General features: G+C 40.0%; 4 protein-coding genes across 11 annotated transcripts in view; 1 reads left to right on the top strand and 3 right to left on the bottom strand.

Moving 5' to 3' along the window:
• LOC146698455 (uncharacterized) overlaps positions 1–8,815 on the bottom strand; it is a 31,577-nt gene extending 22,762 nt beyond the window's left edge. For 2 of the 7 annotated variants that reach the window (XM_085473559.1, XM_085473562.1), the window contains exon 1: positions 3,380–3,407. In XM_085473559.1, coding sequence (XP_085329685.1) covers positions 3,380–3,392 — 13 coding nt within the window. In that variant the 5' untranslated portion in view covers positions 3,393–3,407. The other 5 variants (XM_085473560.1, XM_085473557.1, XM_085473555.1 and 2 more) reach the window with 5 other exon arrangements.
• A 1,805-nt stretch (positions 8,816–10,620) lies between these two features.
• LOC146698454 (potassium channel subfamily K member 5-like) lies at positions 10,621–14,104 on the top strand. The gene is made up of 5 exons (XM_085473553.1): positions 10,621–11,040; positions 11,565–11,676; positions 12,887–13,053; positions 13,140–13,308; positions 13,387–14,104. The coding sequence occupies exons 1-5, from the start codon at positions 10,858–10,860 to the stop codon at positions 14,088–14,090; spliced, it is 1,335 nt and encodes a 444-aa protein (XP_085329679.1). The 5' UTR covers positions 10,621–10,857; the 3' UTR covers positions 14,091–14,104.
• Positions 14,094–18,538, bottom strand: LOC146698453 (serum paraoxonase/arylesterase 2-like). The gene is made up of 9 exons (XM_085473554.1): positions 18,422–18,538; positions 18,120–18,187; positions 17,847–17,902; positions 17,583–17,748; positions 16,018–16,141; positions 15,568–15,768; positions 15,248–15,329; positions 14,563–14,691; positions 14,094–14,486 (listed from the first exon to the last, which is right to left on the bottom strand). Exons 1-9 carry the CDS (start codon positions 18,502–18,504, stop codon positions 14,325–14,327), a joined length of 1,071 nt encoding a protein of 356 aa, XP_085329680.1. The 5' UTR covers positions 18,505–18,538; the 3' UTR covers positions 14,094–14,324.
• A 1,632-nt stretch (positions 18,539–20,170) lies between these two features.
• Positions 20,171–23,690, bottom strand: LOC146698452 (serum paraoxonase/arylesterase 2-like). Of its 2 annotated transcripts, XM_085473551.1 has the most exons (9): positions 23,573–23,687; positions 23,418–23,488; positions 23,273–23,328; positions 22,939–23,101; positions 22,413–22,539; positions 22,036–22,239; positions 21,868–21,949; positions 21,018–21,146; positions 20,171–20,903 (listed from the first exon to the last, which is right to left on the bottom strand). In XM_085473551.1, the coding sequence occupies exons 1-9, from the start codon at positions 23,647–23,649 to the stop codon at positions 20,742–20,744; spliced, it is 1,071 nt and encodes a 356-aa protein (XP_085329677.1). In that variant the 5' UTR covers positions 23,650–23,687; the 3' UTR covers positions 20,171–20,741. The 2 variants fall into 2 exon arrangements, with proteins under 2 accessions (XP_085329677.1, XP_085329678.1); XM_085473552.1 differs by lacking the exon at positions 20,171–20,903 and having other exon boundaries at positions 21,024–21,169; positions 23,573–23,690.
• Positions 23,691–26,740: the final 3,050 nt, after the last annotated feature.

Here is a 26,740-nt window from a genome sequence, read left to right as displayed (position 1 = left end):
TAAATTAACTCTTACTTCAGTCACATTTTGCTCTGCACAGTATTGTTATTGTATATGTCTGCTAGTAATGAGTAAATAAGCCACCTGATTACTCACACAATTTCAAATAGTTTAACACATCGAGATTTAAAAAAATATTTCTTAGTGGTTTCACGTCCATCTCATTTTACCTCTTGTACTTTTCAACCTCACTCGGTTAAGGTGAGGCTGACTTCTGTCAGTATGTAACAGAGCGAGCATACCTGCCCGTGTTATTACAATCAAAATGATGTGACTCGCAGTCCCAGTACTTGGGCCCTTTAATGAACACAACTTTGATCCTCTGCGGTGGCAGTGTGAGGACAGATCTGGTATATTTAGAAACTTCTAACCAGCTGATTAAATCACACAGGGACTAAAAAAAACTGCAGGTATTGTGCAATGGCACAACACCTCGCTTAAGCAAGTTACAGCCACTCGCATCGCAGATCAGCTCCTTATTTCGACTGTGCCGATGTGCACGCTCCCCTGAACTAGGTCTCGTCTGACTGGTGACGAATGTGGCTGTGTTTTTGTCTCGTCCATATGTAGTTCAAGTCCCACCCTGGGCTGGGGGAGGGGTGGGGGATGGGAAAACGCTAGACGGGCAGACGGGCCAATCTTCCAGATGCACGGGGCCGCCCCCGTTGGGTGCAGCCTGGACCTCTATACCGTGCACTTCCCACTGGCACTACAGGACAGCGGGAGAGGAGGAGGGGGGTACACATAAGAACAAATCCTCTTTAGCCCTCCCATTGTTTGTGTCCAGTGACCAATAACTGGGCTGAACACTATAACTAATCCTGCCTACCCTTCCCCCCCCATAAGACCCCCCCCCGTAGGCCTATTCCCTAGGTCACCACACACACACACATATGCACATACACACACAGATAGTGGTATGCATCAATGCTCACAGTCTCCTTTGGGTCTTTTAGTGCTCTGTCATCTCAATTCTGATTGTCAGAAAGCAGACATGCTCCTAATGGACCAGCTGAGCTTGTGTCTGCTGCCTCCTCCATTTTGTGTTGCCTATCTAACATCTCTGCTGTCACCCAGCTGAGCAGGCCCAACCTGCATCCTGACCAATTGAGACGGCGACCGTCACGCCACAGGATCTCAACTCACAGTTAATTTCTAGCAACGTGACTAATATCTCCTCCTCTTACACATGGATGAAATGTTGCTGCACCGAGAGGGATAAAACTGCCCTCAATACCATATAATTAGTGTCTCTAATGAGCTAAATTATAGATGAAGCAGGCCACCCTCCAGCATAAGTGAGCTGCTGGATCAGGTGTGAACAGAACTGGAGTCAAAAGAGGATGTGATTTAGAGTTTATTATGCTCTTAATTCATCTGAAGGTTATTTAAAAATCTGAAAATAGGTGATATGATTGAGTGAACCTGACTTACAAGAAAAATTGCATATGCTTAGTTATTAGTTATTAGAATAACTGCTTGAACTGATGCTAACCCAGCCACACGATCAAAGCTCTATTTATCATTCTCACACTCCGAAAATATATTTGTCTCGCTACTAAAACCGTCACACTGTTTACCAGTGACGCTGCAGCAGCACCGCTGTGTGCATGTGTAATAAAATAAAAGCAGAGGGCTGAATGAAGACGAGCTTGCAGAGACGCAGGAGGAGGAGGAGGTAAAGTGTATAAATAGCAACGTGTGCGCAAGAAGCTGGGACTCATTAGTTGGCCTTTACAGACAACCTCATATCTATTCCTGTTCACAACACGTGTATGTATACATGCGTGCACCATCGCAACTGCACACTCAATTCCACTTAAAGCCCAGTTTTTGAAAATGGATTTAATCTGAACGAGTGCACTGCTCCGTCATTATCAGCACTGACCGCTGACTTAAAATAAGCGCGGCTCCCAAAATAACTGCAACGACGTATAAATACTAGAAGACAACGAAAGCATGTTTCCTGGGCACTGACAGTAGGCTTAAGGAATTAGAAGGAGTTTAGAGTTAATCAGCCCCCAAGTGACCAAGTGAGATTATCTCCATCTACCTGCCCACAGGATTTCTCTCTCTCCCTGTCGCCCTCCACCCTGATTCGCCAGCTCTGTGCTCCTCATCCTACATGCATCTGTATGTGTGTGTATGTGTGTGTGTGTGTGTGTGTGCGTGCGTGCGTGCGTGAGCAAGGAAAAAGAAAAGCTGGCAGAAGCACAGTGGTGATCCGCTGTGCTGATTCATGGTTTTATGTGGAGCCCCGCCTACCTGGCTGAAAATCAACAGAAATGAACTGAAGACCAAGATATCAGCCCCTCCGCCACATGGTGGCTCCCATTAACCTCTCCTTGCAAACAGAGGCACACATGACAACATACACGCCAACACGTGCCTCGCTAACCTATTCGTGTGCGGTTAACATAGAAGCCTGCCTAGCAACACTGTGAATACAAGCACACGGGCAGGGATTTATATCCATATTTCGTCTTTACAGTTTTCATAAACACGTTTCTTAAATGATCACAGGATGTAAATTGCTACTGTGTAGTTATGGATTATGGACAGGAAGCATAGACTGACTACAACAAATGAAATGTAGCAATCAAAGATTGGGTCCACAATCTCCCGTGTGAACCGGAGGACGGTCGAACAAACGGTGTTGGTTTCCAATGGTTTATTTCAGTCTGGCTATCAGTGTAAACCTATCCCAAACTCAGTGCCACACCAATCAATACACACAGATGGTGTCTGTGAGTGTGATGCTGTAACATGAACCGACATGGGAAAACAATGAAGTACCGTGATTGATTTACTGCGGTTGCCCTGAAAGCAATTTCGAATCCTTTTCCAACATTACCTCAGCCGCCGCCGATTAGAGTCATAATATTTCTGTACATTGTGAACGAAAGCTTCTTTCCATGTTGCAGAGACATAGAAATACAGACACGTTATAAGATTCAGAATCAGCTTTGTGCCATTACTCAGTTTTCTGTCATTAAGTGAAAAAAATGTCTAATTTGATCCTAGAATTATTTGTGAAAAGGTTATGTTAAATTTACTTTTTCCTTGGTGTTTAATAATCGTAATCACTGTCCTAACTCATGAAGGAAAGAGCAAATGGCTCTAAGGGATGCAGAGTCTGTTCCCTGTTTGGTAATGCTCATACAACACAGTAGTAGTCTAACTGCTCGAATGCATCATAACTCCCAAAAGAGGATTAACATTAGCAAGCTCTTCTGGGACCTGGATGACCTCACTCTCACACAGAAAGACCAAAAACATCTTTGCGTATCACTTCAGCAGCTCTGTGTCCACAACACTGCTGATTCAGCAGTGCAGGAGACCCTCGGTCTTATCTGTTATTTTTAACCTCCGTGTTTACCTCTGTTGCTCATGCCAGCACTTGCCAGTTCTGCTGCATTAGTTCAATCCGCGACACTCTCCCTCATCCGCCCTACATCACATCTGCAGCGCTTCATAAAAGATTATCTGACTATATATATTCAGCAGTATCATCAATGGAGGTGAGGCTTATTGGATGAGTTGCTCCGAAGTACGCAGGCAGGAACAAGACAGACACAGGCACAAGAAGCCCTGTGGTAAAGATGGGCATCTTTTAACCCCTAATACACTCCTCACGGTGCAAAAGCGAGCAGAAAATATGAAATCCAAAGCAGAGCAGCACCAATTAAAAATAAACAAACAAGCAACAACTGAACATCTGAACAGAGAAGACAGACACAAGAGCATCATCAGCAATAACACATTTTAAGTATGATTTAAGAGACCTAAACAGGGCGGCCATTCTCAGGCATCCCAGTCAATACTTTTAAAGCTCTTTATGTACCTGTCAGACAATAAAAAAATAAATGAAATAAAATAAATTAACAAAAAAACAGTTTTATAGAAAACCTATGTTTTTTCTCTTGTTATAATCTATGTTTATCAATTTTTTTCAATCATAATATATCAGGATTACTATAATAAAAAGAGGGAAAATTGCAAAGTGGGTTTTCCCGAAATGTCTAAATGCGCCCTCTTTTAGCAGAGCGATCAGTGCATTTATTTATTTATTTTACACTAAACAACAACACACCCTGCCTCCACACTACTGTTCGTTTCTAAAGGTGTTTTTTTTGTTTGGTTGTTTTAAACTAAACAATCCTCAAGCGGAACAAATTCATTAATTACGCGTTAATAATAATAATAATAATAATAATAAATGATCAATTACGTTTAAAATAATCTAAAATGTAACTTTTTCACCCTCCTTCCCTGAAACAGTTACGGGCTGTGTCGGACCTACATGCCGGGGTATTTAAACAATCTGTGCACGAAAATGGCGCCGAATGTGCAACAAAACAAACACACACCAACTCATCTCCACAGCCCCGGCGCATGCGAGCCTGAAATGCGGCTTACCTACTCCGGGATCAGCATCAAGGAGGAGACTGGATGGCGCAAAGACGGACAGAAAAAAATGCGATATTCCGCGCGTTCACACGAGAAACAATGCTGCTGAGCGACACATGCTTTGTTGTGCTTGAAGGTGTCCGATGCTCGTAAAGGGGTGGAGTCTCACGCCGAGGCTTGGACTTCAGCTGAGCGAATGAGCACCAACCAGCGTGGCTTACAAACCCATGCCAAGGCGGAGGCGATGCACACAACTTTCATATAAGGCTGATGAGGCCAGCTCCAGAGAAATTCTGATTTAATATAAAAATGGTGCATAATAATGACGTCTAGAACATTTAAGATGGTTTTAGAAATTGCTCATGAATGAAATTTAGTAAGGCTATGTGGGTTTGCCAAGTAAAAACCCATATTTTGATTCATTTCACTGTATTGACCCCTTTTAAAAGTGCATGCGTGGTGTGGCTCGGTTAAAGCGAGCGATCATTAGTACTGTGCAACGCCTAGAAGCAGGAGGAGGCAGGCACCAACACAACATAGGTAAGGGTCTCAAGAATGCAGACGTGACAGAGGAACAGCTTAAAACTCTGCCCAGCTGAAAACTACAATCCCAGACACACCCACCCGTCGATCTACATCTCAAAATTCAAAAACAAGCTCACACACATATGGGTCTTGTTTTTGGGCACACACATACACACAAGCAGTCTTTATGGACCACATGACGGTTCCCCCACCCATCTGCTTGACCCCATTAGCGACATACGGCTCATAGGCAGAAGGGGGCTCATTATTCTCAGAACCACACGGGGGTGAGGCGCCATCACCTTTGTCCTACACAGGCAAGTTCATGTGGCGGGCGTTATCAGTGTCATGTCATGTCTAGCACTATTATATGCTGAAGAAGATAAAATATCTTACCGGCAAAAAAAAGGTTATCCTGTGATTCCAACTAAAATAATACCGGGTTGCCGTAAAGTCCGAAGCTCTTACCGTTGGGGCGAATGATGAAAGTGAACAGAAAATATCTCTCCAGGCCAGTAACAGTCTGTGTGCGTCTGTGTGCTTTTTTTTTTCTTTAGACTTTGATCGCAAAGCAAAGCGAGGACACCATAACAGCACACCGACTGGCATTTGTTAAACATTTACTTTGACATAACACATTAACAGGAATCAGGGTTGCGCACAGGCAGGATGTAAGTTTTGTGTCGCTACTGAGGAGAAAACAGAGGAAGGGGAGCAAGGCAGGCAAACAAAACCCATATGAACAACTTGTGTTGCTTCCAGTTGCTTAGGAACCCCTGCCCAGCCCTAGGCCTACTGCAAGGAGCAGGTGTTGAGCTGGACCCAGGAGAGGGAGGAGAGACAGACTACAAAGGGGAGGAGAAGAAGAAGAGGTGCAGAGCACTGGCAGACCCAGTCTCTTGAGACAGTGACAGCCTGGAACCGCAGACCCTGAGATGGCCCACCTCCATGCACTCACACAGTAGACACACCCAAAACACTGACGCAAACATTCTGCTTCCCCTGCCGCTCTTCTACATTTGTTCAAAAGCGCAAGCAAACACGCGCATATAACGGAGCCGTGCATCACTCCAGCTGAGTGCATGGGGGTTATGTTTGTTTGGAACATCTTTATCCCTCTCTGGCACTATTGCACGGTGATTACGTAACGCCCCCCATACCACTTCCACCCAATTCATCTCTCTTTGACTTTCGTGACTACATCTGGGTACGCATGTCACACACACGCACACACACACACACGCACACACACACACACACACACACACACGCCCTGTACCCTTCCATTTACATCTTATGTAAAACAATATGTGCAGCTTAAAAAAATGCTTTAAAATGTGAAGTTGGAGTGCATCTGAGAGAGGCACAGTTGCAGGAGGTTTTCTCTGTTGTTTTTTAGCTCAGAAACTGAGCTCTCAAAAGCACTAACATGATAGATGGTAAGAGTACATCAATATTAATTTTGCACCATTATGTTATGAAGAATTTATGAAGCGGGAATGTTCCATGCGTCTGCCCTTTCCTTCCCACGGACAAGTTGCCCCTTCTTATTCTACTAGGACACATTTGACTCTCTTGCACTTTAAGGACAATAAATTACGCTATGAAAGGTACAGAGCAGGAAAACAGCTGAACGAGAGTGAATTTAAATGATCAATTTATTATTAATGAAGGTAAAACAATTGTTGTGCTCTGCACTCCACTTTGTAGTGATGCTCTATCCTTCTGCCCCTCTGTGGTGCAATTTTCACTTTGAATGTATTTACTTGTTTATTTTAATCTTAACTATAAAAACAAGAGTTAAAAATGTCTTCTTTATTTTGCTTCAATCATGTTGTACGGCTAATCAATGCAGTATAACAATCAATCTCCTTTCATAAGGAGAAAAAAGAGAGAAAATTCTGATAAAGATACTGTTGAGGAAGTCAGATTGGAAGCAACATGCTTACATACATGTGTTTGGATGTCATCTGATTTTAATGGCTGGTGGAACATTGAACAAATTGTGGCAAAAATGTGTTCTCAGCCAACGAAGAATAGATGTGATCTGCTGAAGCTACTGTACAAAGGTGTGTTGGGTTAGTTTGCACTGCCACCTGGTGGTTGACTTCAATGTAGTTTTGCATGTAAACTCCCAGAATGGAAGCTTTTAATTTCAGTAACCAGTGTGATGGTAAAACCAGTCTCATCTTTGTATCATAAACCACAGTAAACCTTTCACTAAAATCATCTTTCCATTATTCACTTTTATCCATGTGTAAGTCATATTTTGAGTCTAGTAACAAACAAAACAAAAACAAAAAAAGACACTGAGGCGGAAGATCAGCTAGTTCAAGCAGTTCAGCGTAAATTATATCAGATGAGTAAGAGAGGATCACCGCCAATTCTAGAGGTGTAATGCATGCTGGGAGCGGGTGTTCATGAGAGATAAAGACCTGTTTGCGTCCAGATACCTCAGGGTGACACCATTAAACAACTCCTCCCAAAATTTAACTAGGCTTCGAGTAACCAGCAGTAAAACAAAAACTATGTGCCATAATTTTTGACAGGAAGTACACTATAGCCTTTTCAGATCAAAGCCTTAACAAAAGCAATCTTCTCAATTCTAAAACATTTTTTTAACCCCCAAATTTTCTTTTTCCCAGATAGAAAGAAAGTGTCAGAGCTGACTCTTCCCTCACATCCACTACCCCAAAAAATACTGATAGAGTCTGAACCCAAAGTGAATGGTTTAAAATAGAAATAATGAATAAATGAATATTTAATCATCTCTCTAAAGCTTGATGAGCTACGTCTTTAGGGAAATGCTTCCTCAATATAAGTGAAAAGCATCTGTGCAGCTATTTAATTATACAAACACTCTGCATTAACTATGAATTGCATTCAGGTGCATTAGGAGGACATCACTGGTGCACATGACAGGGTAAAAAAAAAATCATTGTAGGGCTTCAGCAGAGCACTCACAAAGCACAGCACGAATGCCTTTCATTCAAATTAAATGGGATAATACTCACATTATATCCACGTAGAAGGTCATTTCATAATGCATGCGCAGTCGCAGATGGAGTGACCAGGTCAAGACAGAAAGAGGGAGAGGGGGACAAAAGTGCATCAATAAAAAAAACACTTTTCTGTTTAAACAGTACAGATTTTAAGGATTTAGTTAAAAGCTGAGGTAGACAATAATATTATACATGATATTAATAAATGGCACTGCCTGTTAAGAAGTAGCATGCAGTGCTAGCATCATTTGAAGCACATGAAAGGAAGGGGAATGGGCCTGGTTATAGGTGACTTATCAGCTGTCCGCTCAAAGTAATTACATCACCAAATGTTTTCTTTCTCGGCTTCTTTTTCTCCACATTAACAAACAGGCGTTGAGTTTTTACACAGTTACTACACCACTGCTGCTACCTGCATTCTTCCTATTATGCTAAGTATGTAAAGTATTTAGGGCCCGGGAGGTTTGAGGTACTGGGAGCAGCCTAACGACACACCTCTGCATTCATTTGTGGGCATTTTTCTTTCTTGTTATGAAGTCATATTACTGCAGTAGGTCAGCAGTTCTACTTATCTTTTTGTTTTCCTTACCACAAATACTCCTGACCTCGCATAATCCTTCTAAATGCGTTGCAGTGAACTCTTCACGAACCACCGCCGTGAAGAAAACACGCCGCGAAAAGCTCCTGCAGGTGAAAAAAAGGTGTGCAACCTAAACACAAGCAGTGTCTAAGACTGCGGGTCATACCTGAACACGTAGCAGTCTCCTCTGTGCGTCTTCTCCACCTTCAGCTTGCTGCCATAATTCCGGTGTTTACCTTCAAGACTAGTTGGAAAGTATCGATGGGGTTTCCACAGGGAGGCGGTGACACAGTCACAATGACGAAGCACTATGGTGATGGGTGGAGATCAGAGGTGGGAGCTTTGCTCAAAATCCTCATGGGGTTCTTATTTAGTTCTCACACAGTCTGTAAAGCAAAGATCTTTTTTCTCACACGGAAAGACATTTTTGTTTGAGCCTGTCTTTACAGATGAGTGTAAGCGGCACTGCTGAGGGGACTGACTCGGGGCTGCTCTGCCAACTATATGACAACTTTAGGGCCTGAGTACCTGAACAGCTTCTTCTAGTAAACTGTTGGAAACTTTCAATGTGATATCATAAGTCACTAGAGCTATTTGTGTCTGTGTGTGTTTTGTTTTTATTTTACAGCTGACTCCACACAGAGGCGCTGTTGTGCATGCATGTGTGAAAGTGCAGGTAATGGTGGTATTTACAGTCACCAAGGAACTTTTATATTTACTGAGACGTGTTTCTGTATATGTATCAGGAGTTAATAAAAGTCGTGTTACTGCATGATTTGTCCCTCTGATCTCATGTGTTATCGTGTGTCCTCTAAAAAATACACAAATAAATAAATAAATGGCTCCCTCTTGTCACGGCCTGTCATGGGTTTGCATTGGTCCCCTAGAGTAAGTGAATGCACAGAGTACTAAATCAGCCCTCACAAATAGACAGCGCCCTTTGATGACCTGGGATGTCTTCTTTAAAATGCAGAGTGAAATCCCAAAAGGTGCAATAGACCTCAATCTAACAGCTGATGCAGCTGGAGCATCTGTCGCCGCGTTACCTAAAGCCCAGAGGTCTATGCTGGCTCTGTCCCAGCAGGATATTATAACATACCCGGCCTTATAGATTTACTCCAGTGATGTGGAGTGGAACATTCACTTCAAACGACTTTAAACATTAAAAAAGAAGCTTGAATTGAGATTCGATTTTTGTAATCTATAAATTTAAGGAAACTTGAAATTCTATTTAGTTTTCAAATGCAAATATTTCAACCCTTATTATCACACAAAGCAGCCAGGATCCGCCCAGTGTGGAAACATTTAACTCCTGCACAAGATAAGAGCGACCGTTTCCCTAAACACACTGTGGAACGGCGTTAATGAAGTCACATTGCCCCCTGCTGAACGTTTTCATTAAAGCGGAAGTGGTTAGATAATATAATTTTGTTTTAGTTCTCCACTTTAGCTATTACTTATCCCACAAAAAGGTTATGATTTTGGTAATATTTGCGCGCGTGTCGTTCAATCTGTCAACACCATAGCTCGATATGTTTTGAATTAATTCTGATTTAAAAAAAATGAAAGAAAAACCTTGTAGTGATAAAGAGGGAGGTCAGTTTAACAATCTATTAAAATTTGACGTACACTCAGCAAGGTCTACAAGATCAACTTAAAGATCTATTGGTCAAAAAATAAAGAGAAAGCAACAAAAATAAACATATTTTTTAAGAAAGCCTAACAGCTTAGAAGCTATGATTCTTATAAAAGTGGTGTGTGTGTTATCATTATACAGAACGTAACCTATAATATCACATTAAGTGCAATAATCCTTTCTGTCTTCGTTGTATTTTTACTCAGTTGCATATAGTATTTGTATTTGTATTTGTATTCTATTTTTATCTTATTGTATATTTATTTTATTTTATTCTACTGTATATAGTATTTTATTTTATTCTATTCTGTACAGTTGTGTACTGTATTTATTCTTATTGTATTCTAATTTTTGCCTCATAACTTTTGCACTGTCCACTTCCTGCTGTGACAAAACAAATTTCCCAAGTGTGAGACTAATAAAGGTTATCTTATCTTATCTTATTAACTGATTATGACCAATTTTGGGTTTTTTAAGTTGTTGTTTTGTTTTGTTTTTTTAAGACTTTCTATACTTGATCTAATTAGAAGACACATACATATATTTTTACATGTATATGTTTTGTTTTTTATTTGTTCTGAGTTTAATTCCATCCCAGCTGTGAACCCATTATGTTAACCGGGAAGAGGCCAGGTAGGATTAGGACAGCCCTCTGCGGGAATGTGACTTAGTCAGCGTGCTCGGACTGAAGTTATGACTTTAATATGGCTGATAAAGGTCCGCTTTTAACTTCGTGTATAATTTTTTATCTGTCGATTGGAGGCGCGATATTCCAAATTTTTGAAGAAGGAAACTGGAAATCAGCCAGAGACCTCTATGTTAAAGAAAAGGAAGACATTCTGAAGAAATTTAACTTGACTAAAGAGAATCTGACTGAGATACTGAAGGTATGATGAACCCATCTCTATGTAAAGGTAACAAGTCGAGCTTTTGTTTACAGAGGCTTCATTTCGTTACATACTGTATTGCTTATCTTACATTCCAGCGTGGACATTAGAAAGGAAAGGAAAATGTCATTGCCTCCACATGTCCGGATGTATCAAACCGGTTTTACGTGATTTTGAACAGAAATGCAAACGTGTAAAGAGTAACTATCAAGCTAAACATTCTCAGAGGGAGCGGGGGAAGTGAAAATCCTCTTATTTAACAGCACAGAAAAGTTGTGAAACTTCAAACAAAACACTGATGTGTGCGCTGGGTGTGGAGCAGCCATGCAACATCAAGGACAGAACAAAAACATAAAGGCTGGCACAACGCGTGCCCGTCGGTAGCCTGAGCCTTTAGTTAAGACTTTGAGGAGTTGTAAATATTTCCAGTTATTCGGTTACAAATAAATAAGTAAAGTAGTAGCAGAAGTATTAGATTTATGTTTTTTTTTCTGGGACTGATTGATTGTGTTAACTTTCTAAAGGTAGTATCAGAGGCTGCCGGGCAAGGCGTGGCGATCTCCGGGGACAAGGATCGCAGTCCGTGGGACTGGGGGAGTTCTGCCATCTTCGCTGCCTCCATTGTCACCACTATAGGTATGAAAGACTCAGAAGTTGACACACTTCATGTTCATGTTGTAATAGCATCCACTTCTTCTTCTTCTTCTTCTGGTTGCTGCCATTTCTTTGGCAATAGGGTTGACTCAGGAACGCCCAATCGACTTGCTTTAACAACATGTCTGGCCCTGCCACAGGCAGGCGATGTGTCCAGGGTGTACCCCGCCTCTCATATTCGAAGCTGGATAGGCTGGGATAATATTCATGTAACACGATGCCTCTTCACTAAAAGCTGCATTTCTCTGGGCCTAATTGTGATTGTTTGTTTATAAGACACATTATAAGCTTCACAACAGTTACTACAGGGATGAAGCTATGGGTACTCTGATGCTGTGACTGTTTCAGAACAGGAAATGCTTTGTCTCAAAAGTTGGGAAATTATCGTGATTTGGATCTGAAATGTTTGTGCACTGGAGTTTTCCTGCAAAATGTCCAATAAAGAACGTTATAAAGAGAAACCAGAGCATAACTGAGACGGTAAATCCTAATCCTCATTGTTTTTTAGTTCAAGAGTCTTCTAGGACTTTGTTTTCCATATATAAAGCAGCAGAGAGACAGACACCCTCCCTACTTTTCCTACACTTAGATTACACTTTATCAAAAAGGAAAGTTTTTTTTTTTCTTTTAAGCTTATCATAAGGCTGGATCAGGTGACCATGAATACTCCCTTAGCTATGCAGCAACAGGGCTTGGCTGCTTGGGGCATCCCATGATACACTGAGGGTATTTTTTTCTTCATTCACTTTTCTTTTAACTCACTGTGTGTTTATACACCACCCTGGATTTAATCATTAGCTTTTATTGATCTGTGCTTCTCTTCCAAAGTGTTTCTTTTGTCCTGTTTTCCTCCCTTCACCCCCAACCGGTCACAGCAGTTGGCTGCTCCTCCCTGAACCTGGTTCTGCTGAAGGCTCTTCCTGTTAAAAGGGAGTGTTTCCTTTCCGCTGTTGCCAAGTGCTTGCTCATGAGGGTTGCATGATTGTTGGGTTTATGGTTGTTTTTCTGTGTTAGCTCTGCAACAGACTGGCAGTGTGTCCTGGGTGTACCCTGCCTCTCGCCCTGTGGTAGCTGGGATGGGCTTCAGCCCTCCCCGTGACCCTGATAGAACAAACAGAAGAGGAAAATCTTCCTAAAATACTTATCACATCATGGACTGGTGTGATTGAATATTTTCTCACTGTATCTACAGGTTATGGTAATATTGCCCCCAGGACAAAAGGTGGACGTATTTTCTGCATCCTTTATGGTCTGTGTGGGATCCCTCTGTGTCTGGTATGGATAAGTGAGCTGGGTTCATTCTTTGGAGACCGGGCCAAGCGTCTGTCTGGGGTGATGATAGACAAAGGCATATCAGTGGTAAGGTCTGACTAACAATTAGTGTTTATCTGAAATTATGAAGTTTCAGTGTCAAATAAATTTTTTTTTTCCCTCTGTTTTGTCAGAAAAAAGTCCAGTATACCTGTATAGCCTTGTTCCTTCTATGGGGGCTGTTGGTGCATCTGGTGATTCCGCCGTTTGTTTTCATGTCCATGGAACAATGGACCTACTTAGAAGGTTTCTACTTCTCTTTCATCACACTCACAACAGTTGGCTTTGGAGATTATGTGGCAGGTAGGTTTTTACATTTGGCACAATTTGAATTTCTGAATTGAGGATATCCAAGTAATTTTAGCCCATAACTCATTTTAGGCGTAAATCCAGACATAAACTACCCCCGCCTCTACATAGTAGGTAAAGAATTATGGATTTGCATGGGCCTAGCTTGGCTGTCCCTGTTCTTCAGCTGGAATGTCCACATGGTAGTTGACGCTTCCAAAGTACTAAAGAAAAAATGGCAAAAACGCAGGCACAGAAACTTCTATCATGAGGAGCTAGTGTCTTTAGAGGACAAGCCACATGGAAATGTAAAGCCCAACGTTGTTGACATCTTTGGCTTCTTATCTGAAAAGGAGGAAGACTACAATACTGTCATAAAAGAGATTGGAATGAGAAGACACAAACCAGCGCCAGCAGACAAAATGAATCGCTCAAAGAGCTGCAGTGACCTCCACGGCACCTCTATCCACAACTTGGAGCACTCTCCAAGGCGCAGACGTATGATCAGTATCAGCGAAGTATTCCTCAATGCAAAGGCCGAGGGGGACAATGACACAAAAGACGAGATGCTCCCGTTATTGCAAGAAAGCATGGGGGACCCTGAAGTGCGTGTGGAAACTGACGAGGAACAAAAGGACAGCTGTGCTGCTGATTCAGAAGATTGTGATATTGCCCTCAGTGGACCTGCCAAAATAGAAGAGGAAACTGTAGAGCATCCTGATGGGGGGGAGACTAGGTTTAGGATTTCCAAGGTGGCTGAAGAAGAATTGCTGTTGGAAAACGATGAGAAAGGGTAAAAGAATTGTCCAAAGGCGTATGCTGCTTTAATGTACCGAGAGAACAAAATGTGGAAATGACACTGCATATGGCATCTACAGGAACAAAAGCTGACAGTCGAATGGTTTCCTGTCTTACAAGGTCACTATTTTTTTATAAATGGCAAAAAACATGTTTAATTTTTTTTTTTTTTTTTTTTTTTCTCTCATCCCTTTACAACATTTGTATTCATTAAGCAACAGTGATCAACGGCATTATTTTAGAAGACAGTATAAGGCTTTGTGGAAAACAGAGCCAATAAGCAACTTTCCCTCATAAGGAGCTGCTACACTGGAGCCCATAAGGACATGGCCATCATCCGCATACTCCATGCTCACCACTGGCTGCTTTGAGTGAATATTCTTGATCCGGAGCACCTGAAGGACACATTCATAAAATGAATAGGTAAAAATCTAGCTGCAATGTTTTTATTTTATTTTTAAACAAACTAACCTCAGAGCCAGGTGGATCTTCAGGATCATAGCTTGACAACTTCATGGCATTTGGGTGACAACCCAGCCATACGTCACCTGTCTTGTGGTCCACCTCGATGTTGTCACAAAGTGATCCAACAGCTACAGACTGAAAGCATCACATGTTGTTTACATGCTGTAAATGAAACCTGATTATTCTGTCCTTGTGTATGACGTTAAAGCAACAATCCAACCTTTTTTTTTTTTTTTCTTCTTGCAACAGAACTTCTTTCTTATTCAGCAGAATTAAAACGATTAGTGCTATTTTTATGTCTACATGTTAAATATGAAGCTACAGTATTATGAAAAATGTACAGGCAGCTGTCACTGATACCCCTCAGCCTACTAGCAGATGTACCTATGGTATACATTTTTAAAATTCTAGGCTACAGGAAAGTTAATCTTTGACCTCGAGGTCATTGAGATTTAAACTCGTTTTTACTAGATTCACCTAAGGTATCGTACGTCACCTCATTCTCCACTTGGGCATCCACTCTGCCCACAGGACGGGGTGATGACAATACCCCCTCAACCTCTCACGGCTGAGGGGTAAAAACTGCAACACTAGGCTGGGCTTAGCTTCACATTTAGCACGCAGATATGAGAGTTTTGGGTTGTTGTTTTGTTTTTGTTTTTTGTGACTTTAGAATACACAACACTATTACCTTGATGTACCTCAATTGTTCCCCTTCTTGCCTTTCAAAAACATCTATGTCATGATCCATAATATCCGAAACGTATATGTACCTGTGTTTAAAAAATAAAATAAAAATCATGTTACAATAACAAACTGTAAATCTCATCCCACTCCTTTTCAAGAATCTAAATTGTGTTTTATATAGAGATGTGGATGACAATTCGATGTCTTCACTTAATTTACAATGTATTCTGTTATTTCTGTTGTATTTCTGTCTGAAATAAAACAGACATTTAACTCAATCAACACATACATGATCAGTGATTGGTGTAACGAACTGAGATTAACCTTTTGTCAGGAGATATGTTTATGCCGTTTGGGGACCGCAGACCATCGGCCACCACCCTCACTTCGTGTGGACTGTAGAACACCACGTCACACCAGGTTAAGTCCAAAAAGACAGTAATAAGCAGAAGTGCATCACTGTGAAAGTAGCGGTCATTTGTGGCGTAGAAGCTCTCCACTCCGACTGCAACAATGTCATTCACACTGAAAAACATGGGGAACAACAAGCACACAAAGCGTTTTATAAAACGTGCCTCAGTCACACAAGCACTTTTTTCCCCTATGCTTTTTATCTAACATTTGCATACATTCATGCTCTGATGGATGCATCGGAGAGCAGCTTGGGGTTAGTATCATGCCCAAGGACATTTGGCACACAGGCTTTACATGATGGGATGAGCCACAGCCACCCCAATAAATAAGGCATTAAAAGGTTTCTCATACAGTTCATACCTGTGGAGTAAGGGGTGGGTGATGGTTTTTATGTGCACGAGTGTGTCTTCCTCAACATAACGAAAGATCTCTACTTGGCTGTTGTGATGAGGGTGATTGACCACAAACAGGTACACAGAGTCATCTGCAGAGAAGAAGAAAAGTCTTGTCAACCCTGCTGTGTGGAGGAAACGTAGGTTTCCCTTAGTGTTTCAGTCATGTTTGTGCTCAGGGAAATAAACAACAACTAAAATAGCTTATTTAAAAAAAAAAAAAAAAAAAAAAAGGAAAAGGCAGACACGCACATACACCAATTTAGGCTGCAGACTCATAGTAAATTGTCACCTTCTTTCCTTCCCTAAAGCAGTAAGGAGCAATTTACTTTTTTTTATAGCCTGACCCAACAGGATCTTATGCTTAAGTAAGGGGACAAACTAAATGCAGACAAAATATCAAAGCCTCACAAAACTCCCTTTTACTACACAGAGATGTTTTTGGCACATATAGGAAAATCTCAGATATGTGTCAAAGACACTGTAATGTAACCGTCTCCTCTTATTCGTTTATCCAAAACCTGTTATCAAGTAAAATGAATAAAGGCAACGAAAATACTGATCATATTTGCATCATTACATTAATTAAAATTATTAATAATATAGCTGTAAACATAAGGCCCCAAATTTCTTTATGCATTTCACTGTCACTGGGCTTTAACCTTTGGCATCTCACACTGTTGATACAAAGTATTCTGCTCATTTTAGACAATATTCCAGAAAAGACTGGTCCACACAATAGGATGTTTCATAAAGCAGATGGATATGCAACACATAATCACTAGCCAGATGAATCCAAAATTTACACTAGACACTATGGTGAACATCACCAAGCTAATACCAGTGAAAGATATTAGCAGTATCATGCTATAGGGGGTGTTGTTCAGAAGCAAGGGGCAAGTCCTTGAAGAAAACTTGGATGAAGGTACAAAAGTCTTAAGCCTATGGCCATGGAGAACCTTCAGCATGAAGAACCAAAGACTACAGCCAAGACAATACTAGAGGAGCTTCAGACGTGTTCCTGAACAAGTCTGGGAAGATCCATTTGGAAAATTAGATACATTTCCAAAACCTACATGTGCAAAGCTTGTAGAGACTTAACCAAGACGACTTTAGTTCATTTATAAGTCACAGTAACAGTGTAAGGTATACTGCCCTAAATGTACTATGACAGAATGCACAGTCACCACTCAAAGACCCATTCATGTCATTTAGTCCAGAATTACTGGCATACCAAAAAATAACCCCCCCCCCCAAAAAAAAAAAGACGACAAACAACATGGCTCACAGACTTTCCAGAGAAACAACAATATTACATAAAATTAGCTGCAGTTAAAAGCTGTGTTACATTGTATATCTGCCTTATGTAAATACAAGTACTGTGTGTAGCACGTGGGTGTGCAAAAAAACAAAAACATCAGCCCTTCTAACTTTACAAACCTATGCATGCGTGCATAAGGGTACAATGAAAAAAAACAACCCGAATACATTTCTGTTACTTAAAATAATAACAAATTTGATGCCATTATTCACCTGCTTCATCAGTGTATGCACTAATGCCATGTGGGTTGAACGAGCTGAGGTCCAGTTCTCCGCTGATTTGCAGCTCCACTGGAGTGGGTTTCGGGTGCAGCAGATCCAAAACATACATTTTCCCTGGTTCATCAGAAAACGAATGTAATCCAGGAAACTTCAACCCCTGAGCCGTAAACACTACATGTTAGAAACTTTTCTAAATGTGGGGCTTTGCTCAAGAGGTCATCACACAAACAATTGCCCATGAAATTAATAACATACCGTACTCATGAAGGCCAGTCCATCTTTCAGTATGGTGATATCCTCTGCCCCATATTCTGTACAAACAAACAAATCAATAAATATTTTTCCCCTTCTCAGTTCTTACAGAGAGCACAGTCTTATGTCATGCCTTGGTGACGCATGCTCTACAGACAGTTGTGTGAACTTCAGACCCTTCAGCTAATGCCACATGTTAAACGCAGTTTAAAAGGTGATTTTTCACGATGCAAACCCCAGAACGAAGATACGAGCACGAATACAAAGATTACATACCAATATTCTGCAAATAATGACAGCTGAGGTGTTTCACTGGAATCTCTCTGGAAGCAAGCATGATTTCCCTGCGGAAGAAGTTTACAGAGCCATTACAAAGAAGCAGTACAAATCAGTATTACAGTTTGAAAGTCTGCTCGAGAAGCCCAAGGATACATTTGTTAAGTCTTTCCATGAAAACATTGGCCACACTTCAACGTGCTTTAGCAAACAACAGCTGTGAACATTTACAATCTGTGCTGCCAATCCCCAAATTTAATGCGACATATGACGTCAGATTTTCTTGTCGGAACAGAACTTACTTCAGTTTAAGGAACCTGTGTCCACTGAAAACTGCAAAGGCAGCAACAGCAACAGCAAGTAGTACTTTCTTCATGGCAGCCATGTTTATAAGTGTCAGGGGTTACCTATGGAAGTGCCATGATTTTCAATGTGCATTAACACAACTGCCCCAAAGATGGAGACAGAGTGCTAAAATTAGTTTGATCTGTTAAAATTAGAAACAGCTGCTAAGACTTAAAAAAAAAAAGAAAGAAAGAAAAGAAAACATGTTGTTGTTGTTGTTGTTGTTGCTTGTAACAAGTCAAGGTAGCATTAATTTTAGGATATTTATAACATAAAATATTTGCCCAAAGAAAGAAACGAAGTTTAGTGAATATAAATCATAGCTACACACGGTATATGAATAATGGATTATTTATGCAGCACAACCTAAAAGCTACACTGTATCCGAACACACCGCACGTACGTGTGCACTGCTACCATCAAATCTCAGTTGGAAAAAAATCATGGTGTATTTTTTTTTTTCTGTTTCGTTTTATTTGCACACACATAGAATCAACAACAACAATAATGTACAGTTTAAGAATAAGAACAACCACCTTCCCTATAACATGAACAGGTAAGCAGCTGGAACAGACAAGTTACATACAATCATTTACAAATATAATAAATATATATTTGTGCTATTAGAAATAAACATAGTTTTTAATTGTTTTTGAAAGAATAAAATGCAGTTGTGAACTGAAGAACTGGTGATAGTTTGTTCCAATAAAGAGGTTCTCAATATTGATGTGTATTTTGCTTTCTGCATAAGGGTAAATAAAAATCACCATGGTGTCTTGTTTAGTAAGTATGTACATCTGAAAAAGACATAAAAGAAATGTTGCAAAACAACTAGTAAATCACCAATTAAATATACATACTTCTACATAAAAAGAGATATGCAATATGTATTCACATTAAATGTTGTCAAGATTTAGTATTTTACAAAAAGAGGAAAGTCTATTTGAAAAATTCATTATCTGCAAAAATGTATTTTGAATTAATATAATTTTATGAAGACACAGCACCCCAAACACTATTACAATATATTATGTGTGGACAAATTAAAGTATAATACAATATCAACACACAAGCACAATTTATGAAATGCAGTACTCAGAATACCAATCATGTTCATTAACTTTCTGAGAGAATAACCGAGAAGCCTAAGGACAACTTTGTGAAATCTATATCAGTATAGACAATGTTGGGACATCCTGCTAATGAGATGATGGATGGTGTCCTGAGGGATGCCCCCTCCCCTAGAGTACGTCGGGCCTTCAGGCCACCCTCATGAAGTTTAGTTACTGTTGTCCATCTAGTGCACCTGTTCTTAATCTCATTAACAAGACCTAATCAATATCCCAGAAGCGATGTGATGCTATAATCTGATTAAAAGGTGTTCCTTTATCTCTTTATTTTTGGGGCAGTGTGTATACAGTGGGAGAAACAGTTATGTGATTCCCTGCTGAATTCCTAAGTTCTGTCACTTACAAAGGCATAAACAGTCTATGCCCCCCCCCCCCCCCAAAAAAAACCCCAAAACTAAAAAAAACCCCACACTACATACAACTTTAAAACTGACCTGCATGTCATTGAGTGAAAAACGTATATGATCCCCTAAAACCCAGGAAGAATTCTGGCTCCCACCGAATGGTTGCACGCCCATATGGCACATAGATTACAAACACTCAATCAAGCAATCAATCACAAAAAGCACACCTGTCCACAGAATCAATTTCTTTAATTCCATCCAATCAGCAAGAAGGTGACAAGTGTTGGTGTTGTTATTTGTAGATGGAAGAAATATAAAATGACCATCAATCGCCCTCGCTCTGGAGCTCCAAGCCAGATCTTGCCTCATGGGGTGAGGATGATTGTGAAAAGGGTGATGGATCAAATAACATTTCCCCCCCCCATGTTGACAAATGTGCATTTACTTACTGGGGACACAGTGGACAACTTCATTGTGGAACCACAACAAATATATTTATTAAAGTTCACATTTCACCTTTTATTTAAAGCCAAATACAGACAGTCACAAATTATCAAATTAAAAACATTATTTTCATAATTGTTCCAATTATTTAACAGTGAAGCAAATATCTTGATAGTTCAGTCATTTCTGTGTCTAATACCACTTTTGTAGGCTGAACGCAGTGCAGTATAAACTGTCCCAGTTGAGAACAGATACAAATATTTGTTTTCCCTTTTTTTTGTCCTTTTAAACAGCTGAATTTAGATTTTTTTTTTCCCCTCTCATGTGTTAAAGTGAGTGGCAGTGTTTGCTTTCATCGTCTACTGTAAATCACAGCACAAGGCTTTGTGGAACACAGAGCCAATGAGCAACTTCCCTCCATACGAAGCGGCTACCGAAGAGCCCATGATCACATGTCCATTGTCTGCATACACCTGTGTAACCACAGGCTGATCAGAATGAACATTCTGGATACGGATGATCTGCAAACATACAAAATCATAAGATGTTAAACATAATCAGATCAATCTCTACAAATGGGTGCATGTGCTGTTATATAGTGAGAAAAGAAACACAAATAAGAAGAAACACCAGACCTCTGATCCTGGTGGGTCTTTGGGGTCAAACATGAGAGCCTTCCATGCATTAGGGTGACAGCCTAACCAAAGGTCACCATTTTCAGGGTCAACCTCGACGTTGTCACAGAGTGTACCCACAGCAACAGACTGGTTAAATGTGAAACGAAAGACTGCAATTACACACACACACACACACACACATACATATATATACACATATATATATATATATATATATATATATATATATATATATATATATATATATATATATATATATATATATATATATATATATATATATATATATATATATATATATATATATATATATAAATAAAAGACTTTAACTCTGCAAGTACTTGCAGTGAGCATATTCAGCGTTTGTATTTTCTTTTAACACCAAATGTAGATATATTTAATACATGACTTTTTTTAGACTAAATAAATAGCACAATAAATTTTTAAGCAATAATTTGGGGAAAAAATGCTGGATATGCCAAAATGATTCAAGTTAAAACTCATATATGCAAATTTATATTAATTTTTAAATAAATCAGTTAGAAGGTTCAATTAAAAACAACAACAACAACAACAAGAAAAAATAAAACACTTTTTTTTTAATTGAATTTTTATGTAATGATTTTATCATGACCATAATTAATTTATGGTTCAGCCTTAGTTCAATTCAAGCCACAGACACGAATCCCTTGTGGCAAGAGAACTGAAAGGGACTTTGTAAATATAGCAATATTATTTAAAAAATGTTGATAAATTATCAAAGTATTTTTCGATGGATTTAAATTTTTAAAAAAACTGTCAAAAAAGCAATTCCACACTGTTGTGGTAAGTCAGTTTTATTAGCTACCTTGACGTTGGCCAATGAATTGTCTTCTTTCCGCTCCAACACGTGCACTTTTTGATCAAAAAATTCTACGACATAAATATACCTATAAAAGAGAGAACGTTAAAATAAAGACATTCAGATATTTGAAACATATGTAACCGTGTGCAAGGGCCTCGTGATCATTCTTACCTTTTGTCTGGTGACATGTTGATTCCATTTGCAAAGAAATAACCCTCAGAGACCACTTTTACCTCCTCAGTACTATAGTACACAACATTAGCCCACGTCAGAGGCAGTAAAGGCTCCACAAATACTTTCAGGATTTCTTGGTTAAAATAGTGATCATTTGTTGCATAGAAGCTATCCACTCCCACTGCAACAATATCATTTACGCTAGAATAGAAAGGAAACAAAAAATGTTTTGTCGTGTTATTATACATTAACATGCGCATGATTTGTATGGAACTATATTATGACATGAGATGGTCGCACAAATATTGTTTAAGGCTGACTATTCAGTAAATCTCAAATGTCATTTATAACAGAAATTTGTCATATTACTTTACCTGTAGAGAAGTTCATGTTTAATGGTTTTCAGGTGCTCTAGGGCACGGTCCTCCTCCACAAACTTGAATAGCTCCACTTGGCTTTTTTGTTGAGGATGATTGACAACAAACAGGTAGACTGTGCTATCTGGAAAAAACAATAAGAAAGGCAGAGAACAACAATAATGTCTATAAGGCATGTGTGTGTGTGTGTGACTGTGTCAAAGTTGAGGAGCATGCAGAACTTGAAATTAAATAAAAAGAAAATTATCACTAGGCTTTGCAAACACACTCATGAAAAGCCTGGCTATTCTTACTGTACTTACATGGTACCACCTGTAAGTATCACAGCAGGTTTGACCACATGCTTGGCAAGCACACACAAGCAAAAGAAAAAAGTAAACATTGTCCTCAGTGCCCTAAGTTGAGCAATAAATTGCAAAGTTTACTCAAATCGAGGACATCAGACTTTTTGCCTTCCAGATGCCATTCTGTGGACACTTGCATGCGATGTGTGCAAACGCATATGAACTGTAGGGTTGTTTACCACTTGGATCGATGTATACACTGATGCCATGAGGGTTGAAAGAGTCAAGATCAAAGTTCCTTGGCATGCGGAGCTCTACTGGTTTCATCTGAGAATCCTGTAGATCAAGCAGAAATATCTTTCCAGGCACATCTGAGGAAGGCAGTCCAGGAAACTTCAGACCCTGCACACACAAAGCATGAAAAATACTGTAATTATACAAAGTGTAATAACACTAGCTACATTATAAATTCCTGATGTTATTAACATTCTTATTACACACGATTGCTATGGGCTCTAAGACTGTTAACCTAAGAGGTGGAGATTTGGCTGCTTTACAGCAAAAACAACTTACAGTGCTGATAAGGGCAAGCCCGTTTTCCAGGATCGTTATATCCTCCGATCCATAATCTAAAAGCACAATATTCACATATTGTTAATTTTTCTGGTTTCTAGTCTGCATGAAAGTATCGGCTGCATTTTCTTGCATGTTGGCTTACCCAGATTTTTGAGTGCAACACAGTTGGGGAGGTGTTTCGGGACGATCTCTCTAGTAGCAAGGCACCTTTTCCTGCAGAGTTTGCATAAAAAAAAAGTTATTTTGAAACAGTCCGAGCGCACAAAAGTGCTTCGACATGAACGCTATCTGTAGTACCTGAGGTTGATAAATCTCTCTCCTAACAGCACCGACAAGGCAGCTACAAAAAGTGAAATGTATGCGAGCTTTCCCATTTTGAAATCTGGAGGAGGAAAGGTTTTCAAACGGACTTAAAAACTGCGACAGCGGGGCGTTCCCGAAATGCTGCATTCATGACAATCCGAAATACCGCTTCTTACCATGTGAAATAAGAAATGCATCGCTTATATATATCGCATTGTGAATCTCTAAATTTGATAAACACGTAAATTTGCTGTAGATCCAAAGAGTTAGCATCTAAAAGACAGATCTATGTTGTTTGTGCGCATGAAAGTTGGGTATTTTGAAAGTTGACAGATGTTGCATTTTTTGCCCTTAGTAGACCATGAAGTGCACACAGCCTGCAGGTTTGTTCCTAATATTCTAAACACATTCTACCAGCAGAGTTGCCTCATGATTAACATTTGGCCTCTTGACTCTGCACATGCAATGGAGTCACCTTTGTGTGTAATATGTACCTTTGTGAGCCCTCTGGGAACATCCAGTGCACCTGTATGGGATTATCTTTTAGTAAATTTCACTTTCTGTAAGGGGATATGTACTCACTGGTCACTTCATTAGATACACATTTTTAACCCCTTGTTAACAGCTAATGAGCAAGTCACATGGCAGCAACTCAGTGCGTTTAGAAATGTAGACCTGGTAAAGATGACCTGCTGAAGTTGAAACGGAGCATCAGAATGATGGAGAAAAGTGATCTAAGTGGCTGAAAGCGGCATGGTTTTTGGTGCTGGCCTGATTATTTCACTAACTGCTGGGATTTTCCCACACAACCATCGCTAGAGTTTACAGAGGATGGTTTGTAAAAGAGAAACTATCCAGTGAGGAGCAGTTCTTTGGGTGAAAATGGTCAGAGGAGAATGTCTCAAATAAACGCCTGTTTCAGCCAAAGTATGCAGAAGAGCATTTCTCAACACACAACATGTTGAAGACTGAAGCACATGGGCTAAATCTACACTACTGGCTGCCACGCCTGTGAGCTAAGAAGAGGTGCAGTCCCAAGAAGTAATTTCCGTCACCGAAATTGCTGAATGCACGGGGGAAGGTTTAAAAAGTGTATTGACATTAAAAATGTCTTTTTCAAGAAAGATCTGGCCAAGATTGCAGTAGAAATTGCAACAAGTATAACCCCACCATTCTGCAAAGATATCTTATGAGCCAAAAGAAGATTGGACTGATTGTAATGCAGTTACAAACACACAGAGTGATGAAGATTAAACAGATCGTTCTTTATTTTATATATAAACTCTTCATAAATCCTGCTGACTACAGTCTATTTACTAAAATATGCTAAATGATTACACATAAAAAACACAATTTCTGGCAGTTAATCAGTTGTTGGTATAACACATGAAACTGAAAAGAATATGGCATTATCAACATGAAAGCATGGATCCATCCTGCCTTGTATGGGCGGTTCAGGCTGCTGCTGGTGTAAGGGTGTGGGGGATGTTTGCTTGGCACATTTCGAATTATTGTTTAACTGGCACAGCCTACCTGACCATGTCCATCCCTTTATGACCACAGCGTGCCCATCGTCTGATGGCTGCTTCCAGCCAGATAACGTGCCGTGCCACAAAGTTCAAACCATGCCGAACAGTTTCTTGAACATGACAATGAGTCCATTGTACTCACATGGCCTCCACAGTCACCAGATCTCAAATGAATAAGCAACTTAATGTGATGGAATGGGAGATTCTCATCGCGGATGTGCAGCCAACAAATCTGCAGCAATTGCGTGATGCTCTCACATCAACACAAAGCAAAAATCTCTGAGGAATGTTTCCAGTACCTTAATGAACCTATGCCATATAGAATTTTAAGACAAAAAAGGGCTCAACCCAGAACAAGCAAGATGTACCTAATGAAGTGGCCGGTAACTATGCAAGTCATGCTGACTCACTCTCAGGTTTGCTGCTGTTGGTTACAGCATGATCAGGGCTGTGAATGCAGGTCCTTCCCACGTTTTAGACAGAATTAAAAACAAGCAAGCAAACACACAGAAGTCTTAATTAACAGTAATGTGAATATGAGTTGTGTATAATTATGGCATTGGATAGTTTTACTAATGTTTCTTAAGGTCAGCTATTCAATAAATCTCATATATAGCTTTTAGCAGGTTTGTAGTAGGTAAAGGGAAGTAGAGAAGTGTTTTTATGGTTTTCAGGTCCACGGGGGAAGTGGTGGCCTCCGAGCAGCCTGAGGATAGTTTGGGCCTGCTGTGAAGTGTCAGTTTAACTAGTGACATAGCAAAAAGGAGCGAGTTGACAGACCCCTCTGAATTCATAAATCAGGTGTGACTCTCTTTCTCCATGCTCCCTGCACTAATGGCTTGCTAAACTTCTCTCTCTTCCTGGCCTTTGAAAAATCTGCACTCACACCACAGTTTGGAGACTAATGTTTGCTTTTGTAATCTGGACAACCTTCCTCCCAATGCAAGGTTTCAGCATTAGGCTGTTTTTGAACCAGTAGTGAAGATAACCATTTAAAAGCCTTCTATCGCCACTCATTCACATTTTCAGTGTAACTGGCCTGAAAAAAAGGACTATTTCTCTATTTTTCTTTTTAATAACAGCTACCCAAACTATGACTAAAGTGACTTCTTTTAGCCACAATAATCATATATTAAAAATAAGATATTGCCAGTTATAAAAACATGGGGTTAGCTTCCAAAATTAGCAGCCTGGTGATGTTTTTTCTTTTTTTTCATGAACAGAATGGCCTGCGATAGTCAGAAATCCCAGCCTAATTCATTGTTTTATTCCACACTTGCACTGGGGCGTGGTCCTCGACAAGCTCGAACAGCTCTACCTGGTTCTGAGAATTTTATCTGACAAATGATAAGAAAAATATAATATGGAAATAATCTCAAGGGGTGTGTGTGAGCGATTACATATGTATTCATTTGTTCTCTCCCACACAGAGGTTGCCGTCAGGTATTTCGAACCCTTACATTCTAAAAACACACCTATATCCACTAGTCCATCTAAAGGAAACCTAATATTAGGTGTAAATATTCATTCAAGTAAACTTTTCTTGCAGTAAACAATGACTATGGTGTTTCCATTCATTGACACATACCTACATGACCAGCCTGATGTACTGGTGTATATTCAATAACATGTA

The sequence above is a fragment of the Copadichromis virginalis genome, linkage group LG11, assembly GCF_057382275.1.
Source record: "Copadichromis virginalis isolate Kocher_CV1m ecotype Utaka linkage group LG11, C_Virginalis_male_GT1.1, whole genome shotgun sequence".
In the NCBI taxonomy this organism is placed as follows: domain Eukaryota; kingdom Metazoa; phylum Chordata; class Actinopteri; order Cichliformes; family Cichlidae; genus Copadichromis; species Copadichromis virginalis.
This window is presented reverse-complemented; position numbering and strand designations above follow the sequence as displayed.